The sequence below is a fragment of the Chroicocephalus ridibundus genome, chromosome 3 (genome assembly GCF_963924245.1).
Source record: "Chroicocephalus ridibundus chromosome 3, bChrRid1.1, whole genome shotgun sequence".
NCBI lineage: Eukaryota > Metazoa > Chordata > Aves > Charadriiformes > Laridae > Chroicocephalus > Chroicocephalus ridibundus.
In genome coordinates, this window is record NC_086286.1 from 122,067,801 (window position 1) to 122,089,263 (window position 21,463).

The 21,463-nt window shown below is 44.1% G+C and overlaps 1 protein-coding gene across 2 annotated transcripts in view; it reads left to right on the forward strand.

The window, feature by feature from the left end:
* Window positions 1–21,463, forward strand: part of PTCHD4 (patched domain containing 4) — a 100,354-nt gene that overhangs the window by 17,755 nt on the left and 61,136 nt on the right. For both annotated transcript variants that reach the window (XM_063330600.1, XM_063330601.1), the window contains exon 2: window positions 8,485–8,965. In XM_063330600.1, coding sequence (XP_063186670.1) covers window positions 8,485–8,965 — 481 coding nt within the window. The remainder of the gene's footprint in view (window positions 1–8,484; window positions 8,966–21,463) is intronic.

The window sequence follows — 21,463 nt, forward strand, 5'->3', positions numbered from 1 at the left end:
TATTGTCCCAGTTTGCATAGGTGGAGGGCCACGACTGCGCCACGCAATGCAGGAACTTAGATTTCCATGTGTCTATGTGACACCTCCTTGCAAAAGTCTGTCATAAAGCAGGATTTGAATATATGAAAAATATGAATGTTGTCCTGCTTGGTGATGTGAAGCATGGAGGTCCTGGGGTAGAAAAATAGTTTCTGAGGAAATTCCCACACCTCAATGTGAAGCTTCTGGTTACGTGAATCAACCCCCCGGTGATCTGGAGCTGGCCTGCAAACAGCACAGGTGGGGGAACAAGGTCCCATTCAAAAATCTCCAGTAATCAGGACATGGTCCTGTGCACGGTGAGGAGCCACTGACCTGTGAACCAAGTCCCTGCCTCTTTCCAGACCAGAGACAGAGATGGAGTTGTCCATGCAACCTTCTTCCACCACTTCCCACCGTTTCTGTGTTGACCTATTACAGATCGTTGGGGAGACCCCAGCGCTGGGGATGGGGTTTGAATCCTCTCATGCTGGATGGGTGCCTACACCCAGGTCTAGGTCAGCGCAGTACGGCCATGCAGAGCTTGCAAACCAGATGCCCTGGCGCAAATAGACACCATCAGGAAGAGATAACACATGTGCTACCCAGCCTAAAGGGTGACTTTTTGGGGTGGAAATCCTTGAAGGCGGTGAAAGCTGAAGCGGGGTCTGCAGTGCAGCGCTGTGCCCATCTGCTGTCGCTGCTGCAGCGGCACACGGCACGGGAGACACAGCTCTGCTGTTTGCCCGAGGATGTCGAAGCAGCTGTGCTCCCACCTGCCTTCTCCTGCCCTCTTTCTGGGTGGTCTGTGTGCAATGAGAACTGCGCCTCACCCTGTGTTTTCTCCTTCCTGCCTCCCTTTTTCACACCTCCAGTCTCTTTAGGGCACCCCGCTCCATAGCCCTGCTTTTTATTCTACAGTCACAACAAACTCCACTTCTTTTGCATCATTGGCCACTTTCTTGCTACATAAATCCCCCCACAAAACATGCTTCCCGCTTACTTAGTTTGTTCATAGCCATATCTCGGACAAGAACCTGTTCATGGGTGGACATGGATGATGGGATGGCAAGGATGGTTTGTGGTGATGATTTTTACCATCGTCCTTCATCCTGGGAGGTTTAGGGGCTAGGTGCAGTCTGACTTTTTGCTCTGTGATACCAGAGAAGCTCCACTGGCAGGGACAAAGCAGAGGACTGAGCCCAAGGTGACTGCCTCAAGGGCTTCTGATCCTGGATAGGGCAGATAGGACAACATAAAGTGGGGAGGGAGCTGTGGCTCTGTGCCTGCTGGAAACAAGAGGACAGCAGTATTTTAAGATCTGACCTGGTAGATTTACACACCCAAGCTTACCTACAACTTGAGAGGTCCTGTTGACGCAAATCTCCTTGTGGAAGGTGAACTGATGTCACCAACAGCAAGTTTTGCCGAGCCACCCACTGCAGGGCTTCCTTTCCTTCCATCACATCGGTCCCCAGGCCACTGGACAATCAAAGCCATCCTGCGTCCTTCACCCCTGGATCCATCTCGTGGGGCTGGGTTGCAGCCTCCAATTCACCTGCCTGAACTGTCAGTGCCAAAGCTATTTCACTGCTGAGTCTGTGATCCTGCTCCTAATGGGAGAGAAGAGAAGGGGAGAGAAGAAGGGGAGAAGGGGAGAAGAAGGGGAGGAGAAAGGGAGAAGAAGGAGAGAGAAGGGAAAGGCAGATAGGCCAGCTGTGCCCCAAACTTACCTCCCAGTGCTTGTGGTCCTCTTTGTGCTGTCTGTAAACCTCCATCTTCCAGCTGTAGCCTTCCCCACGCAGGGGAGGTGTGTAATCACAGCCAACATGGGTATTAATTAGTAGTTTCAAGGACAACACTGTGTCCCTGGGTGAACATTTTCAGTTTAGGACAACCATGGCCAAAGCTGGGCTGGAAGTGAACTGGGCAGTAAATCCACCCCTCTTTTGCCAGAAGAACCAGAGTGGGATCTGAGAGGCACTGAACAGGAGTCTGACCTTGGGAGTGAAGGAGTTCAGTTGAACGATGAAGAGCTTGAAGATAGGACAAAGAATACAGGAGGTTTGATAAGAATGGGAAAGTGAAGTACAGTCTAGGAGGGAAGGTTTGGTGTGGAATGGAGCTGGTCTGGGATGGAGAGGGCTTATCTTATATTTTCATTCCTGGGGATGTGCAGGGGAGGCAGTAGGTGGAGGGACAGCTTTTTCTGCTTTCTCTCTGGCTTTTACCGCCTTCCGTCTGGCATTTCCCTCTCTCGACAGATGAAAACCTGACAGGGTGATACTGAAGGAGCAAAGTGTGGAGAACCACTCAGAAATGCAGCACGCCCAGCTCCAGAAGTTCCTCCACAGAGAAGAGTTCTCTATTAGCAATCACACTTTGCTGTTGCCCTTATGAATTCCTCCATGATTTGATTTACTTGGAAGGAATAGTTCTGTGCTAGGTACACTTCTTTTATTCTCTGTTATTAACCCTAGAGTATATAAGTGTCCTGAAACACTTTTCTCCGGTTCTTGTCTCTTCTCAAAACAGTAAAGGTGTGGGCTCTCGCACAAGCCCAGACTCATCAGAAAGAGGTACCGATGGTTCTCGTTGCCTTTTGGATGTTCTAGATACACATCTGCACTGAAAGATCACACTAGCAATCCTTGATTTCCCCGGGAGGGGGCTCAAGGTCTGTATGTTTGTTAAGCTGTAGGACATGCCTGTGAAAGGGACAATGTGGGCCAGGAATGACCAGACAGGTCAGCGAGTTTTGTGTTTGCATCTTTCACTGAAGGTGGGTTATTATCTCCTAACTTTTTAGCCTGATAGAAGCTAGGATCAAGTATTGAGTAATCTTGTGCCTCTGCTGTAAATGGAGAGAGACAGGCAACTGCAGAGGGCAACTGTTTTTTACCTGTACCTTAGGATGGGGTGGATCATCCTTTGGATTCGCCTGACTCTGCCCAGTGACTATAAAACAAGTTTGCTTGACTAGCTGGTGAGATGAAGCTCATCATTGCCGCATAGCTGGAAATAACTGAATTGCTCTTTATTGCAGCAGGTGCCCAGAGGATTCCTGGAGAGCTTCTCATGGCCACTTTTATACTTTTTATTTTTGCTGAGGGAACAGACCACATGGCCGTTGCCGTGTCCCTGTTCCAGCCAGCCGAGGGGCAGTTTTACCTTGAATGCGTTGCCCTCGGGGCGCACTTGCCCTGGACCCTGTCTCCGTTGCTGAGCCGTACAGAATAGCTGCACAGGGACAAGCAGAGCAAGCAGTCTGGTGGGTGTGCAAGAGCACCTACACAGCTCTCAGGGCAGGAAAACGGCCGCTCTGACATAAATCAGCGTTACTTGCGACCGTTTGGAAGGGATGCTTCAGGAATTGTTGGTAATTGGTGGCTGTGTAAAAGGGATCGACTGGGGTAAGGTCTCCATGGGTAACTATACTAGGGACAGGGACAGAGAAATCAGTTTGGTTGGGGAGAAAAGAACTCCCTCCAAAGTTTTACAGCGAGCTAGGGGAGGTAGGAACACCCAAATAAGTTAAACCTTTAATAATGTCTTGAAGAAAGGGAATTTTTTTCTATTTTACCTTGAAAACTTCAGGTGAACTAAAGCAACTGACTTCATATTAACCTCTGTGCATTTTAGTGTAACACTCTCCATGACCTTTCTTTGATAGAGTAGGCATGTCCTTATCACGGGGAGAAACAACTGCATTGATCTCATTAGGATGTTTATCACAATATATTTTGACAGACACTCCTGGTTTCCCTCTGTTAAATGTTTTTAAGCTTTTAAGATAAAACAGAGTTTAACCAGGATTGCATGCTTTATCCTAACATTTCTAGAATGTAGATTGATTATCCATCACTCCAGTTGATAAGAGGTAGCAGTTAAAGAAAAAATAAATTAGAGATAAATTTGCTGACAAAGGTTGTGTGAATGTGCTTGAATTAGAGTGATCTGGCAGTAGGGTACAAGGGCTCCTCTCCTCCTTGCCAGGAATCTGAAATGACTTTTAAACCTCTCACCAGCCCTAGTGTCCTCTGAGCATGGTGCTGGGAAGGCAGGAGCCATGCCACCTGAAAAATACCTTAAACCCTCCATTTTTTCCACGAGAGGGAAGTCAGTGAAGGCTGGTGCCATTCAAAGCGGGGAGGAGAAGCTGATCTGCCCAGGGCTGGTGTGACAGCGGGCAGTGACCACACGGAACCCCAGGGATGGGAGTTGGGGCTGCAGCAGCCACACTGAAACTATTAAAGAAATAAAAACAGACCCAGGTAATTCAGCGGCAAGGGAGTATCGCTAGTATCCCTCTGGGCTGCATGCAGAGAAGATCCATGCCTACATTAGCACCAGCAAAAGATATTTCGCTCAGTAGGAGCAGCTGGTTTTGTTTAACCTGAGAGGTCCTTCACTCAGCTCTGGAGCAAGCCAAACATTCCCATGGCATTTATACATTTTTGTAGGATATTAATCCTTTACCAACAAGTTTCTAACCTGAAATATGGGGTAGGGGTTTATGCTGCATCCATCCATTCACAATTAGTGATTTTTACTGCTAAATCGGACAAGAAGTTCAGACTTTCAACCACGTGCACAACCAGGTTGCATGAACACAGGTGGAAAAATCCATCACCCTGGGGGAAAAGATGGATGATTCTGTGACGTCTGTCATCTCGGACTCCTCTGAGAGTCCTTAGTTCTCATCCTCTTCCCTTTCAGAGTCTAAATCTACCAAATGGCTTTGGGGCATCTCGAAAAAGAGAAGAGAGTACACAAAAAAAAATTTAATACTATCCATCAAAGCAAAGATTTTTGCTTGGCCCTGATTTAAGATCAAATATCACATGCCCCAGCAAGTGATCTGCATTTCATGGCATTTTTAAAGATGCTCAGATCTGTAGAGAATTAGCTGCCATCAGAATGGACGATGGCCCTTTTTGTCCTCTGGGAGAACAGACAGTGGGAAGTTTTCACTAGTCATTAAAAAAAAAAAAAAAAAAAAGAGGAAGAGAAAGAGAAAGGCACATAGACACAGCCTGGGAATCAGAAATTCAGGCTTCAGCCATGCTAGTGACCTTGCTAAAGACAACTATCATCTTGGGTTGTAGACCCTTTGGAGATCCATGGGTGTGAAATGGTGTGCAACCAATAAGTATTATTATTGCTCGATCTTTTGAGCTTGATTTTCTGTGTATAAGATCAGAGAGTAGCAACATACGTAGGTAAAGTGAGTAAGGGATCCGTAGTCTGAAACATGAAACAATTATGAAATTAAAAATAGCATCATGTAGGCATATGCCAGGAAGGACGTGCTAATTAACAGCAGAAAGTGCTTTGAGGAACTATTGAGGAACCGGGTGGAATGAGGCATCTTGTTCAAAACCTGCCTGGTCTTCAGGCCTCACTTATACAAGTCACTGTGGCCTCATTTTCTTTCCCAAACTGTAGGTTTAGCCCAGGAGCTCAGCTGTTCATGTCTCTCTTTCACCAAGGTGGTGCTGGAGGACGACAGAGAACTTGGGATGGTGAATAACTCCCCTGAAGTGCCCATGAGACACCAAGAGGTAGTCAGGTCCCTGGCTTGGAGGCCTTTAGGAAATGCTGAAAGTCCTGTTGGCAGCTGGGTCTTCATTTTCCCACACTTCAGTCTCCATCTATAAAATGGGGTGAAAAGCAATAATTTTTCCCATCTTTCTTCTGTCTTCCTTTCTGAGGAATTGTAACCATTGGTGTGACAGCCCTGCCTAGCACTACAGGACCTTTGACTCACTTGGAACATTTGGCAAAGCCAGCATGTGAGCTGTGTGAGAAAAGGGCCCCATTTTCCCAAATGCCGTGGTGGCGGGTTCATGTTTGCATGCTATAAAAGCAGCAAAGGCAAAACCCTTGGGTAAATAGGAAGCAATCTGCCTTTGGAAGGAAGGGGATGGACAAAACGACCTCAGAGCAATTCAGCATCTGTGATTTCCTCGATTCCATCTGAAAGCTCGCTCTCTATTTTGCAGATATATGAGCTGGGTGCCCTATTGTACATCAGTGTAACAAATAGCCGTTATCTTCTGTCTCACAGGAGATACGGCAGAACATGATTTATTTGTGCCTGCTCTGTTGCCTCTTTTGAAATGTTGCTGTCGTTCGGTGCACCTTTCGCAGAGGAAGGCAGATGGCCATCGCAAAGTTTCCCATAACCTTGCCGTGCGCATTGCATAGTGGGTCAATGAAATCTGAATTACAGTCCACTGCCTGAGTTTGGAGCTGTGCTGCTAAAGTATCCTGCAGTGGCTGAAAACGTTTGAATGTCAACACTGCATATATATACTGAGGAAATATGACATTTCTCCCTAAAATTTCAAAGCAGTGCCAAAGGGGATTTGTAACCGCAAAGTTGCATCTGATGTGAGCAGGGACCGCATTGCTCAAATCTTAATTACCAGCTTGGAAATATACCTTTTGTGAGTGTGGGAGTGTTAGGTATGACCCCTCCTTCAAAAAGGACCCTCCTTCAAAAAAAAAAAAAAAAACCATAGGATAATGAATCAAAATAGGATTCTAACACGAAATGCCAGAGACAAGGTTTTTTTGGAACCCAAAGAGCACCAGCTGCCCCCCTGTGCTAGCTGTCTCTGCTTATATGACATTTGCAATGAGGCTTCAGGTGATTTGAGAAGCTGGCATTAGACTGCAAACCACCTTTCATGTCAGCTCGTGCCAGGATGCCTCGCCAGAAGCCATTATTTCAATGGGAAATAACAACTGGGAATAGGGAAAAAAATGAACTTCTGAAAAGCACTTTGTCACGTTCCCTGGGCTGTGGCAGGCAAATGCTGAACACAGTGTGAGCTCCTGCCACGAAAGCAGGCATAGGCAGAAATTTCTCAGTGGGAGGATTACCTCCTTTACATACCAGAGACACGGCAAGGTGAGTATATAAAACATTTTCAGCACTGTCTCTCAATTTACAATATTTATTTGCTCTCCGAGCAGGCGTCCCGGAAGACATCTATGTTTCATAAAGCCTGGTACCTCGCTTCATTGATTTTTCCTAGGGATGGGGATCATTATGGTGAGCAGGTCTGGCAATTTCAGATAATGACCTGCGTGCAGCACTAGTGTCTCTAGAAATGGTTAATGTTGGATGTAATAGATGTTAAAAGTGTTTCCCCCAAATGCTTCTGGCCTTTCGCAGATGACTGCTTCCATGTGTGTGTGTAGGGCAGAGCATCTCCCAAATTCGGGCTGGCAGTCAGCTCATTCCCCCAGCACATCTAGGCAAAGAGTATTATCTCATCTGAACTCTCTGCTGCAAGATGTTTTATGTATTAACTGGCTTGATAATTTTATTTTTTCTCAAATACAAGAGGAAAGAAATCTGGAAACTTTTAATCCCATTTACAAACAAAAAAAGCAAAGGGCTGGGTTTTTTTTGGTGTGCAACAGACATTTAATTCCTGGGTTTAGAGTTTTTGATCAAAGAGATTACTTGTGCTAGGGCATTTTTATCCAATCTACGCAGTCACCTTCCTAGGTTTGCAATTTGGTTTGATCTTCTAAATTCATGCAAGCTTCTCCTGTCTTGAGAGGGGCGCATCACAGTTATTCTAGAGAACTAGAATAACCAGTGGCTAAAAAGCAAGAACATTTCTTACAAAATCTTTCTTAAAAAAAAAAAGAAAAAAAATCTAAAAGGGACCAGATAACTCTACAAAAATGTAGTCTGGTCTTGTAAATAGATGGGGGCTGATTTTGACGGCACCTGATGTGTCCTTTACTGATTGTCGTGGAGTTTTTATGTCTTAGCATATACTGAGTTAAATAAGACCAGAGTAACGTTTATATTCTTGAAATATAAAAAATCAAAATCCTGGATAAATCAAGGCGTAAGGTAGATTCTTATCTCTGATTCAAAAAATCCAGTTTTAATTATATATAAAGCCAGAATAGCTATTGAACTGGATCTATCTGCATTTACATCTGTGTACTGAGGAACCAGACCTCATTTTCTGTACGTTTCCAACTTCTTAAAAGCACTTCCAAAATGTCAGGGAATCACAAGTCTTCCAGAAATTGATCTTCATCTCAAACATTTCATACTTCAGTAACCGGAGATTTGTTGTTGACTGTCACAGCCGAAACGTGGGAAAGCGATCCTCTCCCGGGGGGCGAGGAGCTTGCATGCTACATTTCAGTCCCTGAACATCTGGGACCGCAATGAGTATCTGGGCAGTCCCTGAACTGCAGCAGAGAATTGCCAATGAGTCTATAATGAGTAAGGAGCAGAGTGGTGGCAGGGACCAGGGATGTGTCCCAAAGCCCACTAGAGTGAATGGCACGACTGCTGTTGACTGCAGTGGCCTTTGAGCCGAGCTCTTGGCATATCTGTGAAAGGAAGGTAGAGTCGAGCGGTATCACTGTATCACATCTTACGCAGGATAACCACATGCTCATCTTTTTTGCTTTCCCTCCCAGGATGGAAGGAGCAGTTTTATTGGCCACCAGCTCGGAGGGGTCATGGAAGTACCAAACAGCAAGGACCAGAGAGTCAAATCAGCCAGAGCCATCCAAATCACTTACTACCTCCAAACGTATGGCTCTGTCACCCAGGACCTCATTGGGGAGAAGTGGGAGAGTGAATTCTGTAAACTGATGCACAAGATGCAGCTGGATCACCAAGATCTGCAGCTCTACTCACTAGCGTCCTTTAGCCTCTGGAAGGACTTCCACCAGACCAGTCTCTTGGCCAGGGGCAAGATTTTGGTGAGCCTGATGCTGATTCTCCTGACTGCTACCCTCTCGAGCTCCATGAAGGACTGCCTGCGTAGCAAACCTTTCCTGGGACTCTTGGGAGTACTCACTATCTGTATTTCCAGTGTCACTGCGGCAGGGATATTTTTCATTACTGATGGAAAATATAATTCTACTCTGTTGGGAATCCCTTTCTTCGCTATGGGTAATTATTTATCTTCATAATAATAGGATTAACAGAGCTTAATGACAGGATTGTAAATTACATCCTGGGTTATAAAGTGCAGATTTTACCTTGAGTGAAAGTCTAAGTCGTTTTCATCTTGTTAAATTGATCTGTGCCTTGCCAAAAAAAAAAAAAAAAATAGAGAAAAGAAAAAAGAGAAAGAGAAAAAAAAAAGAAACAAGGAAACAAAACAAAGCCGTAGCAACAATAAAGAGCAAATGACGTTGATGGAATCTCGGCCAATATGGGAGAGGGGCAGTTTTATTGATCTCTGTTACAAAATGAAGGAGAAATTGTTATTGAAAGCTAGTCAGCTCAGCACGGAAAATGGATATGTGTTGACCTGACTTTGATGGGAGGCCAGCCGAAAGAGTAAGTTAAAAGAGGAGGGTGCCAAGGAAGGAAAGGTTTTAGCATCCTTCCCGAGGAGGGCTGCTCTCCCGGCTTTGTGTGAGGGGCAGAGGGGAACAGGTTGGTGTAAGAATAAGATTGATGGACTTTATCTCAGAGAGGAGATGACGGTTGTGGTTGTTGCCAGGCTGTAAGCGAAGGGGCCTGTCAGTATTCTAGTGCATAATCCCTCCTCGGTTTGCGAAGTCCCAGATCAGCTGCAGAGATTTCCTTTGCGTCGCACCCAGGTAGGGGAAGGCGCAGACGAATTAGAACCGTAAACCCAGCTCTTTTAGCAAAATAATTGTTTTCGTTGCTTCTATTCTCATTTCTGTTCCAAGCATTTTAGTGCGTCTGTGTGGTTAATGAGTTTGCTGGGCAGGTACGTCGGGCAGGGAGAAGGAAATATGCCCAAAATGGCTTTCTGAGGCAGCGTCGTTCAGTGCAATCGCATCCAAGTTTGTCAGAGTTTTGCCGTATCACAAGTCTGAACCCCACCAATGATTCTATGGAAAATCTCAGCAGTGGCTGCCCAGACCCAAAACCCTTCATGCTGGCTTTCTGATGGCAGGAAAGCTTACCTGTGGACAGAATTCTACATCTTTACAGTTAATGTCTTAAATTCCATTCATGCTTCTAGTACACAAGCCCTAGTCCTACACTACAGTAAGAGGTAACTAAATATGCAAAGCCACAAGATAGAGCCAAAGTTTGGAGAAGAGTCTTATACTTTTCTGAAAAACCTAAACCCCACCAAAAACCTACGACTTCTTGTTCTTCCCATCAAGAAAAGTCCTGTAGGTGTATGCATCCCCCAACCCCATGATTCATATTTTGACTGTCCCCTGATAATGCATCTGTGACACTAACCAAGGGGGCTGAGGCATGGCCTCATCCGTCCTGCACGCAACATCTCTGGAGCAGCTGGACAAGGTGGGAAGGAGTAGGATGGTGGAGATTCCAGAAGGGAAAGGGAGGAGTGAGGCAAAAGACCCCAAGGAATTGCATGATTGGTTCAGTTTCATTAATACAGAAAAAGCCGTGCCAAAACCTCTAATTCAATCATCTACACTGTTAAATCATGACAATGGCCCCTGGCATGGTCTGCCCTGTGCCAGCTCTTCGGACACTGTGCACAGCTCTGCAGTGTAAGAGGGCTTGATGGAAAGAAAGTGCTGAGAGGGGCAAGGGAAGAACGCCAGCAGGACGAGCAGAGAACATGGTAGGTTGTGACAGGGATGGATCCAGACCTGAGCAAGGGGTTTAGGAAAAAGCAACCTGCGTGGCAGAATGGAGAATAGGATGACAGTGGGGAAGGGGAGGCTCATGCTTGTCTCGTTACCAGATTATGGCAACCTTCTTGTTGGGTGTCAGGAGGTGCATATCAAAGGGTGGGGCCAAATGGCACTCCCTTGCTTGCGCAGCAACTTGAAGTAAAGGCAAAAAAAAAAACCACTGAAGTGATGAAAAGCACCTTTCCTCTGCTGGTGGCCCTTTTTTAGACAGCTATAGATATGGGTGGCCCATACTCTTTGCTTGTCAGATCCCAAATTTGTCACTCCCAAGGAGCCCCAAACAGTGCCTGTAGGTGATGCTCATCTTTGGGCTGACCACGAAAGCATCAGCATCCACACAGGCCAGGAGCATCAGTTGAAATTGCACTCAATTCATACACACGCTGCAGCCCCAGGATGAGACAAGGGTGAGAGTTTCTGAAAGCAGAGTGGCTCAGTTTCCCATCTAGGATGGCGGTAATCTGGATTTTGTTTTCTGTCTGAGGAGAAGTAGTGTTTATAACTTTCTGTCGCGTTTTGCGCTGTCATTCTTGTCACAACCACTGCCAAGAGCAAAAGAGAAAAGAAAAAAACAACCTCTCTTGAAGCAAGATCTTTGCAAGGATTGCTTCTATAATATTATATTGAGTGAACTTCAGGTTGAAAAAGAAAACATTTACATAACCCTTCTACAGACATTTCATTCAGAAATCTCAGGTTGAATTGGAAATATCGTTAGAGAACAGTTTGCAATGCCTGGGAACTGCTGCTGGTAAATATTAGGCAAGAGTTTTCCAGTTTGGTGAACTAAAAGATGGGAATCATGTCTTACCAAAGTGGTACAAGGTTATATCCTGCAAAGTGCCATGTGCCTTCAGTGCCTTAAATGACAAAGCCAGCTAATGAGACCTTGCTCTACCTGTGATACACCCATGGCCTCACAGACACGGGGTCCTCACAGGGCAGAGCTTTCTATTGAACCTGGTTTATCGTGAATGGTTAGAGTAGATCCATTGAAGACCCCAAGACTGTTAATGCTGTTGGTCAATGCTTTAACTGTGGCCCGTGTTGTACCGGTGTCTCTTGCTGCTAGCACAGCAGAAAGCAAACAACTCATCAAATAATAACTGAGTCAATATAGACGAAAAAATTTGCAAAGAGGGGTTTCCCAGAATTACAAATGCCAGATTTGCAAGTCAGCCCTTCAAAGTCAAGTTACATAGATTAAAAAAAAAATAAAAGGAAAACCAGACAATAACAGCCACAAAGTACCTGGAAGTGCAAGGCAGAATACACAGGCAACCTTACACAGGGAATGTGTTCAGTTCTGGGCCCCTCTGTACAAGAGGGACGTTGAAGTGCTGGAGCGTGTCCAGAGGAGAGCTACCAGGCTGGTGAGGGGTCTGGAGACCAGGGCATATGAGGAGAGGCTGAGGGAGCTGGGCATGTTTAGCTTGGAGAAGAGGAGGCTGAGGGGAGACCTCATTGCCCTCTACAACTCCCTGAAAGGAGGTTGGAGAGAGGTGGGTGTTGGCCTCTTCTCCCAGGTGAATAATGACAGGACCAGAGGACATGGTCTGAAGTTGCGGCAGGGGAGGTTTAGGTTAGATATTGGGAAGAATTCCTTTACTGCAAGAGTGGTCAGGCACTGGCACAGCCTGCCCAGGGAGGGGGTTCAGTCACCATCCCTAGAGGTGTTTAAGAAACATCTAGACGTGGCACTTCAGGGCATGCTCTAGTGACAGAGATTGTAGGGGGGCTTTTTGTGTGTGTATGGTTGGACTCGATGATCTCAAAGGTCCTTTCCAACCGTGAAGATTCTATGATTCTATGATTAATTCTGGCAGCTCCTAACTTTGGAGCACTCCAACCTGACATTTGCAAAATGTCCATTTAAAGTATATTTGTTTGGTTAAAAATATACCTTTGCTTCTGACATTCATTTTTCAAAGGATTAATTTTAATGGAAATTCTGGGTTGTTCTTCTGCACTTGTCCTTTTTCCTGAGGAAGTAGCAGGATGCTGCCATCTGAACGACAGGAATAACCCTGGACTTGCACAAATGTTTAGGTCCATAATTCCTACCGCAGTGCAGAGCGTCTGTGGGTTCCAGTAGGTGATAGAAGCCTATATAAAAGTGAAATGTTTAATATTTTTCTAAATTTGGAGTGAATGACCTACACATTAACTGTTTACTGTAGTCCTGCTGTGAGGGAATGTTCTGCTGGGATAAAGCATGTCTGTGATATACTGGGGGAAGAGTGTTAGTTCGGGTAGTCTTTTCTCTTCTTTATCCTTGAAGGTGAGAAACTCCGGTCTCAAGTTAGGCATGAGGACAGTGGCGGAAAATCCTGCTTGCTTTGACTCCCTCTTCATTATAGCAGGGTCTTCTCAGACAGCTGCCTCAGGAAAACCAGTTTCCCCAGTACAGTGTCTACCACTGTGTTTTCAGAGACAGTGAGGACCAAATCTTCAGAAAGGTCCTGTGTAAATAATGCTCTGACTGCCAGGACCTCCTGCAAAAAGGAGCAAGGAGTGCTGATTTTTAGCTGTTTGTACCCCACTCAGGTGGCTAAATGTGGTGAGTTAGAGAAAAGGACCTTCTTTAGTTTCAGGGCTTCCTTCTTTAGGAACTGAACTGGACCTAGATGTTTGACTCTTTTTTTTAATTTTTTTTTAAGTCAGGTTTTGTAACCACCATGTGATATCAGAATATGGGACAGTTCTACCTTGCGTTTCTCTTCTGGGACAAATACAAACTGCAGTTTCTTCTGCAAGTTTGACACCAGCAGAGCTATCGCCACAGGATGCTTTTCAGATAGGAGATAGAGGGTCAAATCGTTGAGTTTCAGATTTGTTCTAGTCGTCAGAAATGGACCTGGTTAGATGTTCACATCTGCCTTTTGTGTTTGGATTCATGACGCAATTTCAAAGGGATGTTAAGTATGTGACATAATTATGGTTTCCCATGCCTAATCATCACTAATTAATATAACCAGAAGGTTAACTATATAATTGAGATATTATTGCTCCCATGATTTGCTTTTTAATGCACAGGAACCAGACTGATATCATCACAGAGATAGTGATTTAACTCAGCTGAGGATCTGACTGTATATTTTTAAATGCAGGTATATTAATTATATAATTTCACACTGTAATTATTTTTTGGCCAGTCCATGAAGTACCTCATTATATAGATTAGTGGAAATCTTATGTTAAAATGTAACTACAATGTAATTAGAGCGCAATTATGCTTTTTCTATTATAAAGTGTATGTGTTTTTAGAAGGCTGGATTCACAGTGGATGTAAGAAATATTTCCTGCCCTTTGTAGGTCCAGACCATGAGATCTGTAAGATCTTCATGGGAATGGCTATTTCTTGTTGAGTCTTTAGAGAACACTGAGCTCACTGGATGCCCTATGGCACATTGCAATATTATTACTACTACCACCAATAACAATACTGTTAGAAGTGGTGTAGTAAAGAGATACAAAAACTTTAGGAAGCAATAGGCTACCTGTTTCCTGCCATAACCCCACGCCTGATATAAGAGTACAAGACGGATGGCAGAAATTATACTTCCAGTGCAGACTTTGCTGTTTAAATTCCCAGTTATTCCTTCCCCTGAGTTATTCACATGGAAGGAGGAAGCAAGTCAAAAGCAGACAAGACTCCAGGCAGTTATTAGTATTTCAGACAGAAGCCATCTAACTTCTTTTGGATAGCAGTTGTTAAAATAATGGCTGGTGATCACCTTTAAGTGAATTTGAGATGTCACAGTACTACCATTAGTGGTAGAGTCGATGGAAATCACAGAAAAAAGTCTTAGTGCAGATGAGGAAACTATTTTTTTTAAACCTCAGAAGACAAATGTGAGAACTAAAGTGCATGCGATCACTAGTTTACCTGTACGTGAAGTATCACAGCATTTCTAACCTTTGCTGGACTTTCTGATTACAGCAGCAAAGCAGAAATATTTCAAGAGTAACTCTGATTTTGGTTTTGTCCTTTTGATGCAGCAGTAAAGCGAATCCCATATGAATCTCATGTTATATGATCATCTCCTACCTGTACGAGGAGCAAGAGAATGACCCTGTAGGGCAGCCACCTACTGACATAAACCCCCACCACTCCATGCCTTAGAAATACAGTGAATCTGTCATTTTAAATGTTAAGGCAGTTCATGTCCCCACCCACTCAGAAGATCACTAAGAACTTTGGAAATACCTTGTCCTTAATTAGAAAATGTCTGTTCTTGACTTTTACAGTGGGAAATGGGAATAACAAAAAAAAAACCCATATGGCAGTAGGATAAAAAAAATGGAAAGATATAAAAATGTTTAAAATTACCTATTTGGATGGGCAGATAACATAGATAATAGTATGAATGGGTTTAGACACTCTCCATATTTGTAAGGTTGATTTCCTCATAATCTGGTATACTCCCTAGCAAGTTTATTCCCAGTTGCAGAGGGTTGTTTTGTTTGGGTTTTGGTTTTTTTCGTTTCTATACAAAAGGATAATCTACCCCTCAGAACAGTCTTTCCTGGATTTTGAGTGGAAGACCAAAGCCTGTCTGGGATACTCTGCTACACTCGCACCATGCAGTCTGTCCCTGCAGCTATGTCCTGGAGAGGCATGGTCAGGGGGAGGCAACAGGACCGGGGCTGTCCTTTTTTGCCCAAACATAGGTGAGATGAGGATATCTCCTCTGAGCCTTCTCACACCCAGCAGAAAGGGATGCAGGGAGAAGCACAGCCAGCTTCAGTCCTAACAACAGGTTTTGTAGCACCTAATTTCAGGTGTCCCAAAGGTTCCTCCCTTAACTGAAGTGACAGAATCTCAATTTCCTTTGCAGTCAACAGAGAGAAACAAGCAACTCCGAAGTCATTTGGACCATCATTTAGTACATATTTGGGATGAGCTAAGTTAATCTCTGGAAGGTCCTACCCATCTCTGAAAAAGCTAGAGTGTCTGTGTAGACTTTGACGCCTAAGGTTATATACATAAGCTCTAAGATATGTATACATACATGCCTGTACAGCATATATGTATAAACTGACTTGAATCCCTTACAGATTGAATTCTCGCCCTTCTTTTGCTGTAGAGACTTACCAGAAGGTCTCTTATCAACTTTAATGTCATCATTCAGGCTGAGAGAGTTAGGATTGTTCAGCCTGGAGAAGAGAAGGCTCCATGAAGACCTTATAGGGTCTTTCCAGTACCTGAAGGGGGCCTACAGGAAAGCTGGGGAGGGGCTGTTTGCAAGGGCATGTAGCGATAGGACGAGGGGCAATGGTTTTAAACTAGAGCAGGGTGGGTTTAGATTAGACAGGAAGAAGTTCTTTACAATGAGGGTGGTGAAACACTGGAACAGGTTGCCCAGAGAGGTGGTGGAGGCCCCACCCCTGGAGACATTCAAGGCCCGGCTTGATGAGGCTCTGAGCACCCTGATCTAGTTGAAGATGTCCCTGTTGACTGCAGGGGGGTTGGACTAGATGACCTTTAAAGGTCCCTTCCAACCCAACACATTCTATGATTCTATTCCGTAGGGCAGTTGCGCCACCCCAGGAGGTAGGTCTGCAGGTCTGCTGGTCAGTGATGCTGAGGCTCGGCTCAGGTTGAAGCATTCATCCTTGGACCATTGCCCAGGCAAAAACCATCACTACCAGATCCTCCATAACAACAGAGCAAATGCCAAAGACATTGGCTGGGTTTGTTGCCTGAGCATAGCTAGCTAAACTCTTCCTCCTTCTGACTCTAGTGGGAACTCGATTGACCCATTTGTCCAAAATGAAGTCTCCAAACACAGTTGTCTTTTTTATTATTATTATTAAAATAGCTTCCTCAGCTCTCCATCTGCAGCTAACAGACTGGTAGCTATTTGAGCTGCTTCTAATTTGCTGCAAGCATTTCTACAATCCTTTGAAAAAAGTGGTTTCATAAGAGAAAGCATGTTTTGAGCTAAAAAGTTAAAGGCTAAAAGGGATGGTTTTCTTTTGCACTTAAAAATGTATGTTTAGTACTCTTATTCAATACACAAATCCTGTTCAGGTAGTAAAGGATGTTTCCTTTTCAGATGCCTCAAGCATTTATCTGAACACCCCTTGCTTTCATTTTTCTACCCTTTCATGGCAACGCTCATTCCTACGACTGGGTTATTTAAGGTTCTTTATTGGATGCACCTTTTCTGCGTGTTGATGGAATTTAGCGTGAGTTTCATTCCTTGTACTTAGTATGTATCGATGCACATCACATTTACATTTGGCTCATTTGGGCTGGAAAGGAGCTGCATCATGGCAGAAATGATTTAGCTCCACGTATATCATCCCTAATAGGGCAATGTCAAATCCAGCCTTGAATAGCACCATTGCTAGCAATTCCATAACCTGCCTCGACAGCTTGTTCCAGTGCTTAAACAGCCATACATTTATAAAGGTATTTCTTAATATTTTCGCTGCTGCAGCTTATACTTATAACTTCATAGTCTGTCTGGCTTGACTGTGGAGTGTAATTCTTCACAGTACCTATGTATCTGTAAATACTTTTAGGATATTTTATATGTAGGGCTGTGCTTACTTGAGCTTGGATATAATTTCCTACCAGATCTTTTCTTACCAGGTATTTTACTGCAGTTCACACTTCCCTGTGAGCTCCATCCATACGGGAAGATTGATGGTGGCTTCTGGTCTCTGCTGGAGCACTGTGGATCTGCAGGAAAGAGCAGATGTGAGACAGGCTGAGGATGTGTCCTATGCTCTTTAGTGTGTGGTGGGAAAATGCAGTTGTGCATTGTCCTTTCTTTTCTGCTGGAGAGGAAAGGTGGGCTCTGCTACTTGAGGAAGCATAGAGTGAATGATCCTATGCTCTGTCAAGCGCACTCTGCTCTCCTTAGGGACCTTGTTCTTCTGTAGGGAAATACAAAGCTGTTCCACTGTTTTTTAAGCAAAAATGAAAAGCAGCAAATGCATTTATTTTGTCCTGGAATACATTTCATGTTGCAAATAGCCTGTGGAACTCACTGTTGAGATATGGTTGTGGCTCAAAGTTCAGCCTGCTTCAGAAATGGTTGGATTTTTACACAGCTAGTTAAAACATCTTCATTATTTTGAATAACATTGCAACACTAAAACTTAACAGTTAGGAAAAAGGATAAAAATTAACGACCGTGTTCAAAAGCCCAGTTCAAAAATGGGCACAAAGAAATTTCACTTGTGAAGTTTTCCTATAGCTGCCCTCTTTCCGTCTGATAATTTTCCCCTGAAGAGTTAGGACCAGGGTACAGAACTCAATGGACCATTTGCCAAATGTTCTAAATCAATATTTATCTGCTACATCCATCTGCAATGCCAAAAAACTTTGCATAGAATTAAAAGCTTAAAGAGTCTATTGCAAATACAAAACCAACTAAAAAGATCTTACTCGATACTTACTCTGTACAAGAGGGACGTTGAAGTGCTGGAGCGTGTCCAGAGGAGAGCTACCAGGCTGGTGAGGGGTCTGGAGACCAGGGCATATGAGGAGAGGCTGAGGGAGCTGGGCATGTTTAGCTTGGAGAAAAGGAGGCTGAGGGGAGACCTCATTGCCCTCTACAACTCCCTGAAAGGAGGGTGGAGAGAGGTGGGTGTTGGCCTCTTCTCCCAGGTGAATAATGACAGGACCAGAGGACATGGTCTGAAGCTGCAGCAGGGGAGATTTAGATTAGATATTAGGAAGAATTCCTTTACTGCAAGAGTGGTCAGGCACTGGAACAGCCTGCCCAGGGAGGGGGTTGAGTCACCATCCCTAGAGGTGTTTAAGAAACATCTAGATGTGGCACTTCAGGGCATGCTCTAGTGGCAGAGATTGTAAGGGTTTGCGTTTTTTTGTGTGTGTATGGTTGGACTCGATGATCTCAAAGGTCCCTTCCAACCATGAAGATTCTATGATTCTATGATATTGTACCATTTATATGTCCTTTGTACAACCATGAGCCAGTCAAAGCTTTAATAATTCAGATTAATCTTTCCATTTCTAATCTTTTTTTTCACTCCATTTCTTTACCATAAGTGACTTCTCCTGTGTGGTGGGATAACTGCCTGCAGTAACACATAGCGCGCTAAAGCCATGCTGACTCCAGGCTTGTTGCTCCATGAGTGATAACAAATGATACCTTCCATGTCATTGGCCTTCAGACAAAGGCATACTCAGGTATTATAGCTGTCACTTTCCACGTGTTAGTCCTGCTGGATGTGGTGAAGTGGGTGATGTTTCATCCACACTTATCTGACTGCAAGGTGCGGATGCTGTTTTGGGATGCTCAAAGGGGTAGTGAGAGCTGCACCAGCAACAGATGTAGGCACAGGGCTGCAGGTGGTACCACCATCGGAATGAGATGAAAACCCAAGACCTTTTCAGCTTGGGATCACTAAAGATGCTCTTTAATTTTTGTTCTGCATGAGTGGGTATACTCTCCTCACTGTCATGGCTGAATTTCAGCGTGGCTAATTGCATTTCTATCTGTCTCCTTCAAATTCCCCCTGCCATGCAGGTCAGATCCAGTGCTGGTGAGCTCTGCCTGGCTCAAAGCACTGTGACGGTGGCGCTCTGTTAAGCAACTGCTGGTTTTTCATCCAGACGTGGCCGTATGTCACTGGTGAATGCAATGGCCACACAATGTGGCTCAGCAGTCTCTAAAATCATTCTACATTCCCCGAGAATACATAACTGTGCCTTGGCACATTGTCGTTGCATTTTCCTGCAGTAATCTGTAGTGTTTCAGCAGTACGCAATTTTTTGCTCATACTCTGCTCTTGAAGTCCAAGGAAGAAAAGCATTTCTCTACAGCCTGATATGACACTTAGACCTGCTCAACCTATACGTTCCAACCCATATTCGAATGGAAATCTGCCGCGGAAATTTTAAATGCTGTAGCTTTTCCTGGTGTTATGAACTCCATTGCTGCTGATATCCCGCATATGACGAAAACAATTTTGCTAGCATAGCCGTGAAACCAATTAGTACTATATCATTTTGCAAACTTCAATAAACCGCAGGTATAGTCTACTAGAGGGGGCACTTGCATTGCTTTATAAAGAGGACTGAACAGCAGATTGCCGCACTCCCAGTGAGACCCAAGCAGATGAAATTTTCTATGTGTCTTTAAGTTTTTAGTTGATATTTTTACTATTACTGTTGATAAATTATTATCCTCCGGGGAGGATAGTTGCCGAAGCTGAAGACAGAGAGGTGCTCTGCATACTGAGTGCAGAGCAGTGGAACCTTCTGCAGCAACTGAAAACAGTTTAGCACAAAGTTTTCGGTAAAGGCAATGTAAGCCTTCTGAAATGAGACTGGGAGCCCTGGGAACAAAAAGCCTGTTTGTGCTTAGAGCAGATACCACAGCAAAAAGAAACTGTGCAAAGAGCAAAACCAAAACCCTTCTAATGCACAGCCTTCTCATGGGAGCAGCTGAGAGAGGAGAAGACCCCACAGGAGAGATGCTAACTACGCGACTGAATGCATTACCAGAAAGTGTGATGTCGGGGATATACAAGAGCTGAATATATTAGGCAAAAAAAAATAGTGCAAAAATCCCTCCCATCACAGTGCCAGTCAACTTCAAGGCACCACTTCTTAGGAGCGCGAGCTGCTGGACTACCAGAGTCCTCGTCTCTCTGCAGCAGTACAGCTCAGTGCCTTTCGTAATCCCTTCTGCGGGCTTTCAGCGTCTCTCCCATCAGAGCCAAGAAGCAGTAAGAACTTTATCATGCAGTTAGCCTGCTTCTAAATGAATAACCTTGGTAGGATATTGAGGGAGAGAAGGCTTTACTAATCATAGATACAGATGTTCTACCTCTTTCCTAGGTTATTTGAAGTCAATCTCTGAACAATGCAGCTAATGAAGCAAGTCTCGAAAGATCTCTCTTACATGGATTTTGACCTCTAATATACTTATTCTTTCCCTGAGGGGAAAGTAATAGAATCTCTTTACGGACTATTTCCAAAAAAATGTGTAGAATTTTATTATGACTGAAATCTCTTCTGCTCTGCCACAATTTTTGAAATTGGTCAGGAGGTACAAAAGCAATTGGTGGTCAAGGACAGACAAACAAACCCAAAAGCATACACAAACATAGAACATTGGGCAAAATTGGGCAAAAATGTCACTCCGTTTTCCTTACATATTGTATAAAAGAAAATGTAAAAACCGTATATGCGGAAAACAGTGATGATTCAGCTTTCACAGCAATGAAATTGTTAAACCTCATTCACTCAGGAGTTTTGTTCACAAGTTGGAAAAGCTACTTTGTCAGCTTTTAAATTGTAAGAATATTGTCAGTGCTCCAGGAGACCTTTGCTTGTCTTTTGTGACCTCTTTTACCCAACCCTGTCACATTTGCATACCGCTTCACTAGGACCTGACACGGTATTGCAAAACACACATCAAACAATGTGTTCCTTATGCAACTTTTTGTTTTAACTTTTGATAAATGTTCCTTGCGGTTTATTTAATCTGTCACTGACCCACTGACAACTTGAAGAGGCAAATGGAGTACACAGGTCATAATTGAGGTCCCTTATCAACAAATTCAAGAGGAAGTTGTTAAGAATGATTTTTGTTTTTTCATAGAGAGGATTGGTTTAACTTTACATGACAAAACAAAGATGATGTTACAGGATGATAAATTTTAGCCTAATGTCCCTCTATTGATTCTGGTGTGTTGAATAGTGAGTGAAATTCAAAGGAAGCTTTAGGTCATTGAATCCAGCTTCTTGTGACTGCTAAATTCTCATCTTAGGATGTCTTAGATCTGAAGCTCGGAAAAC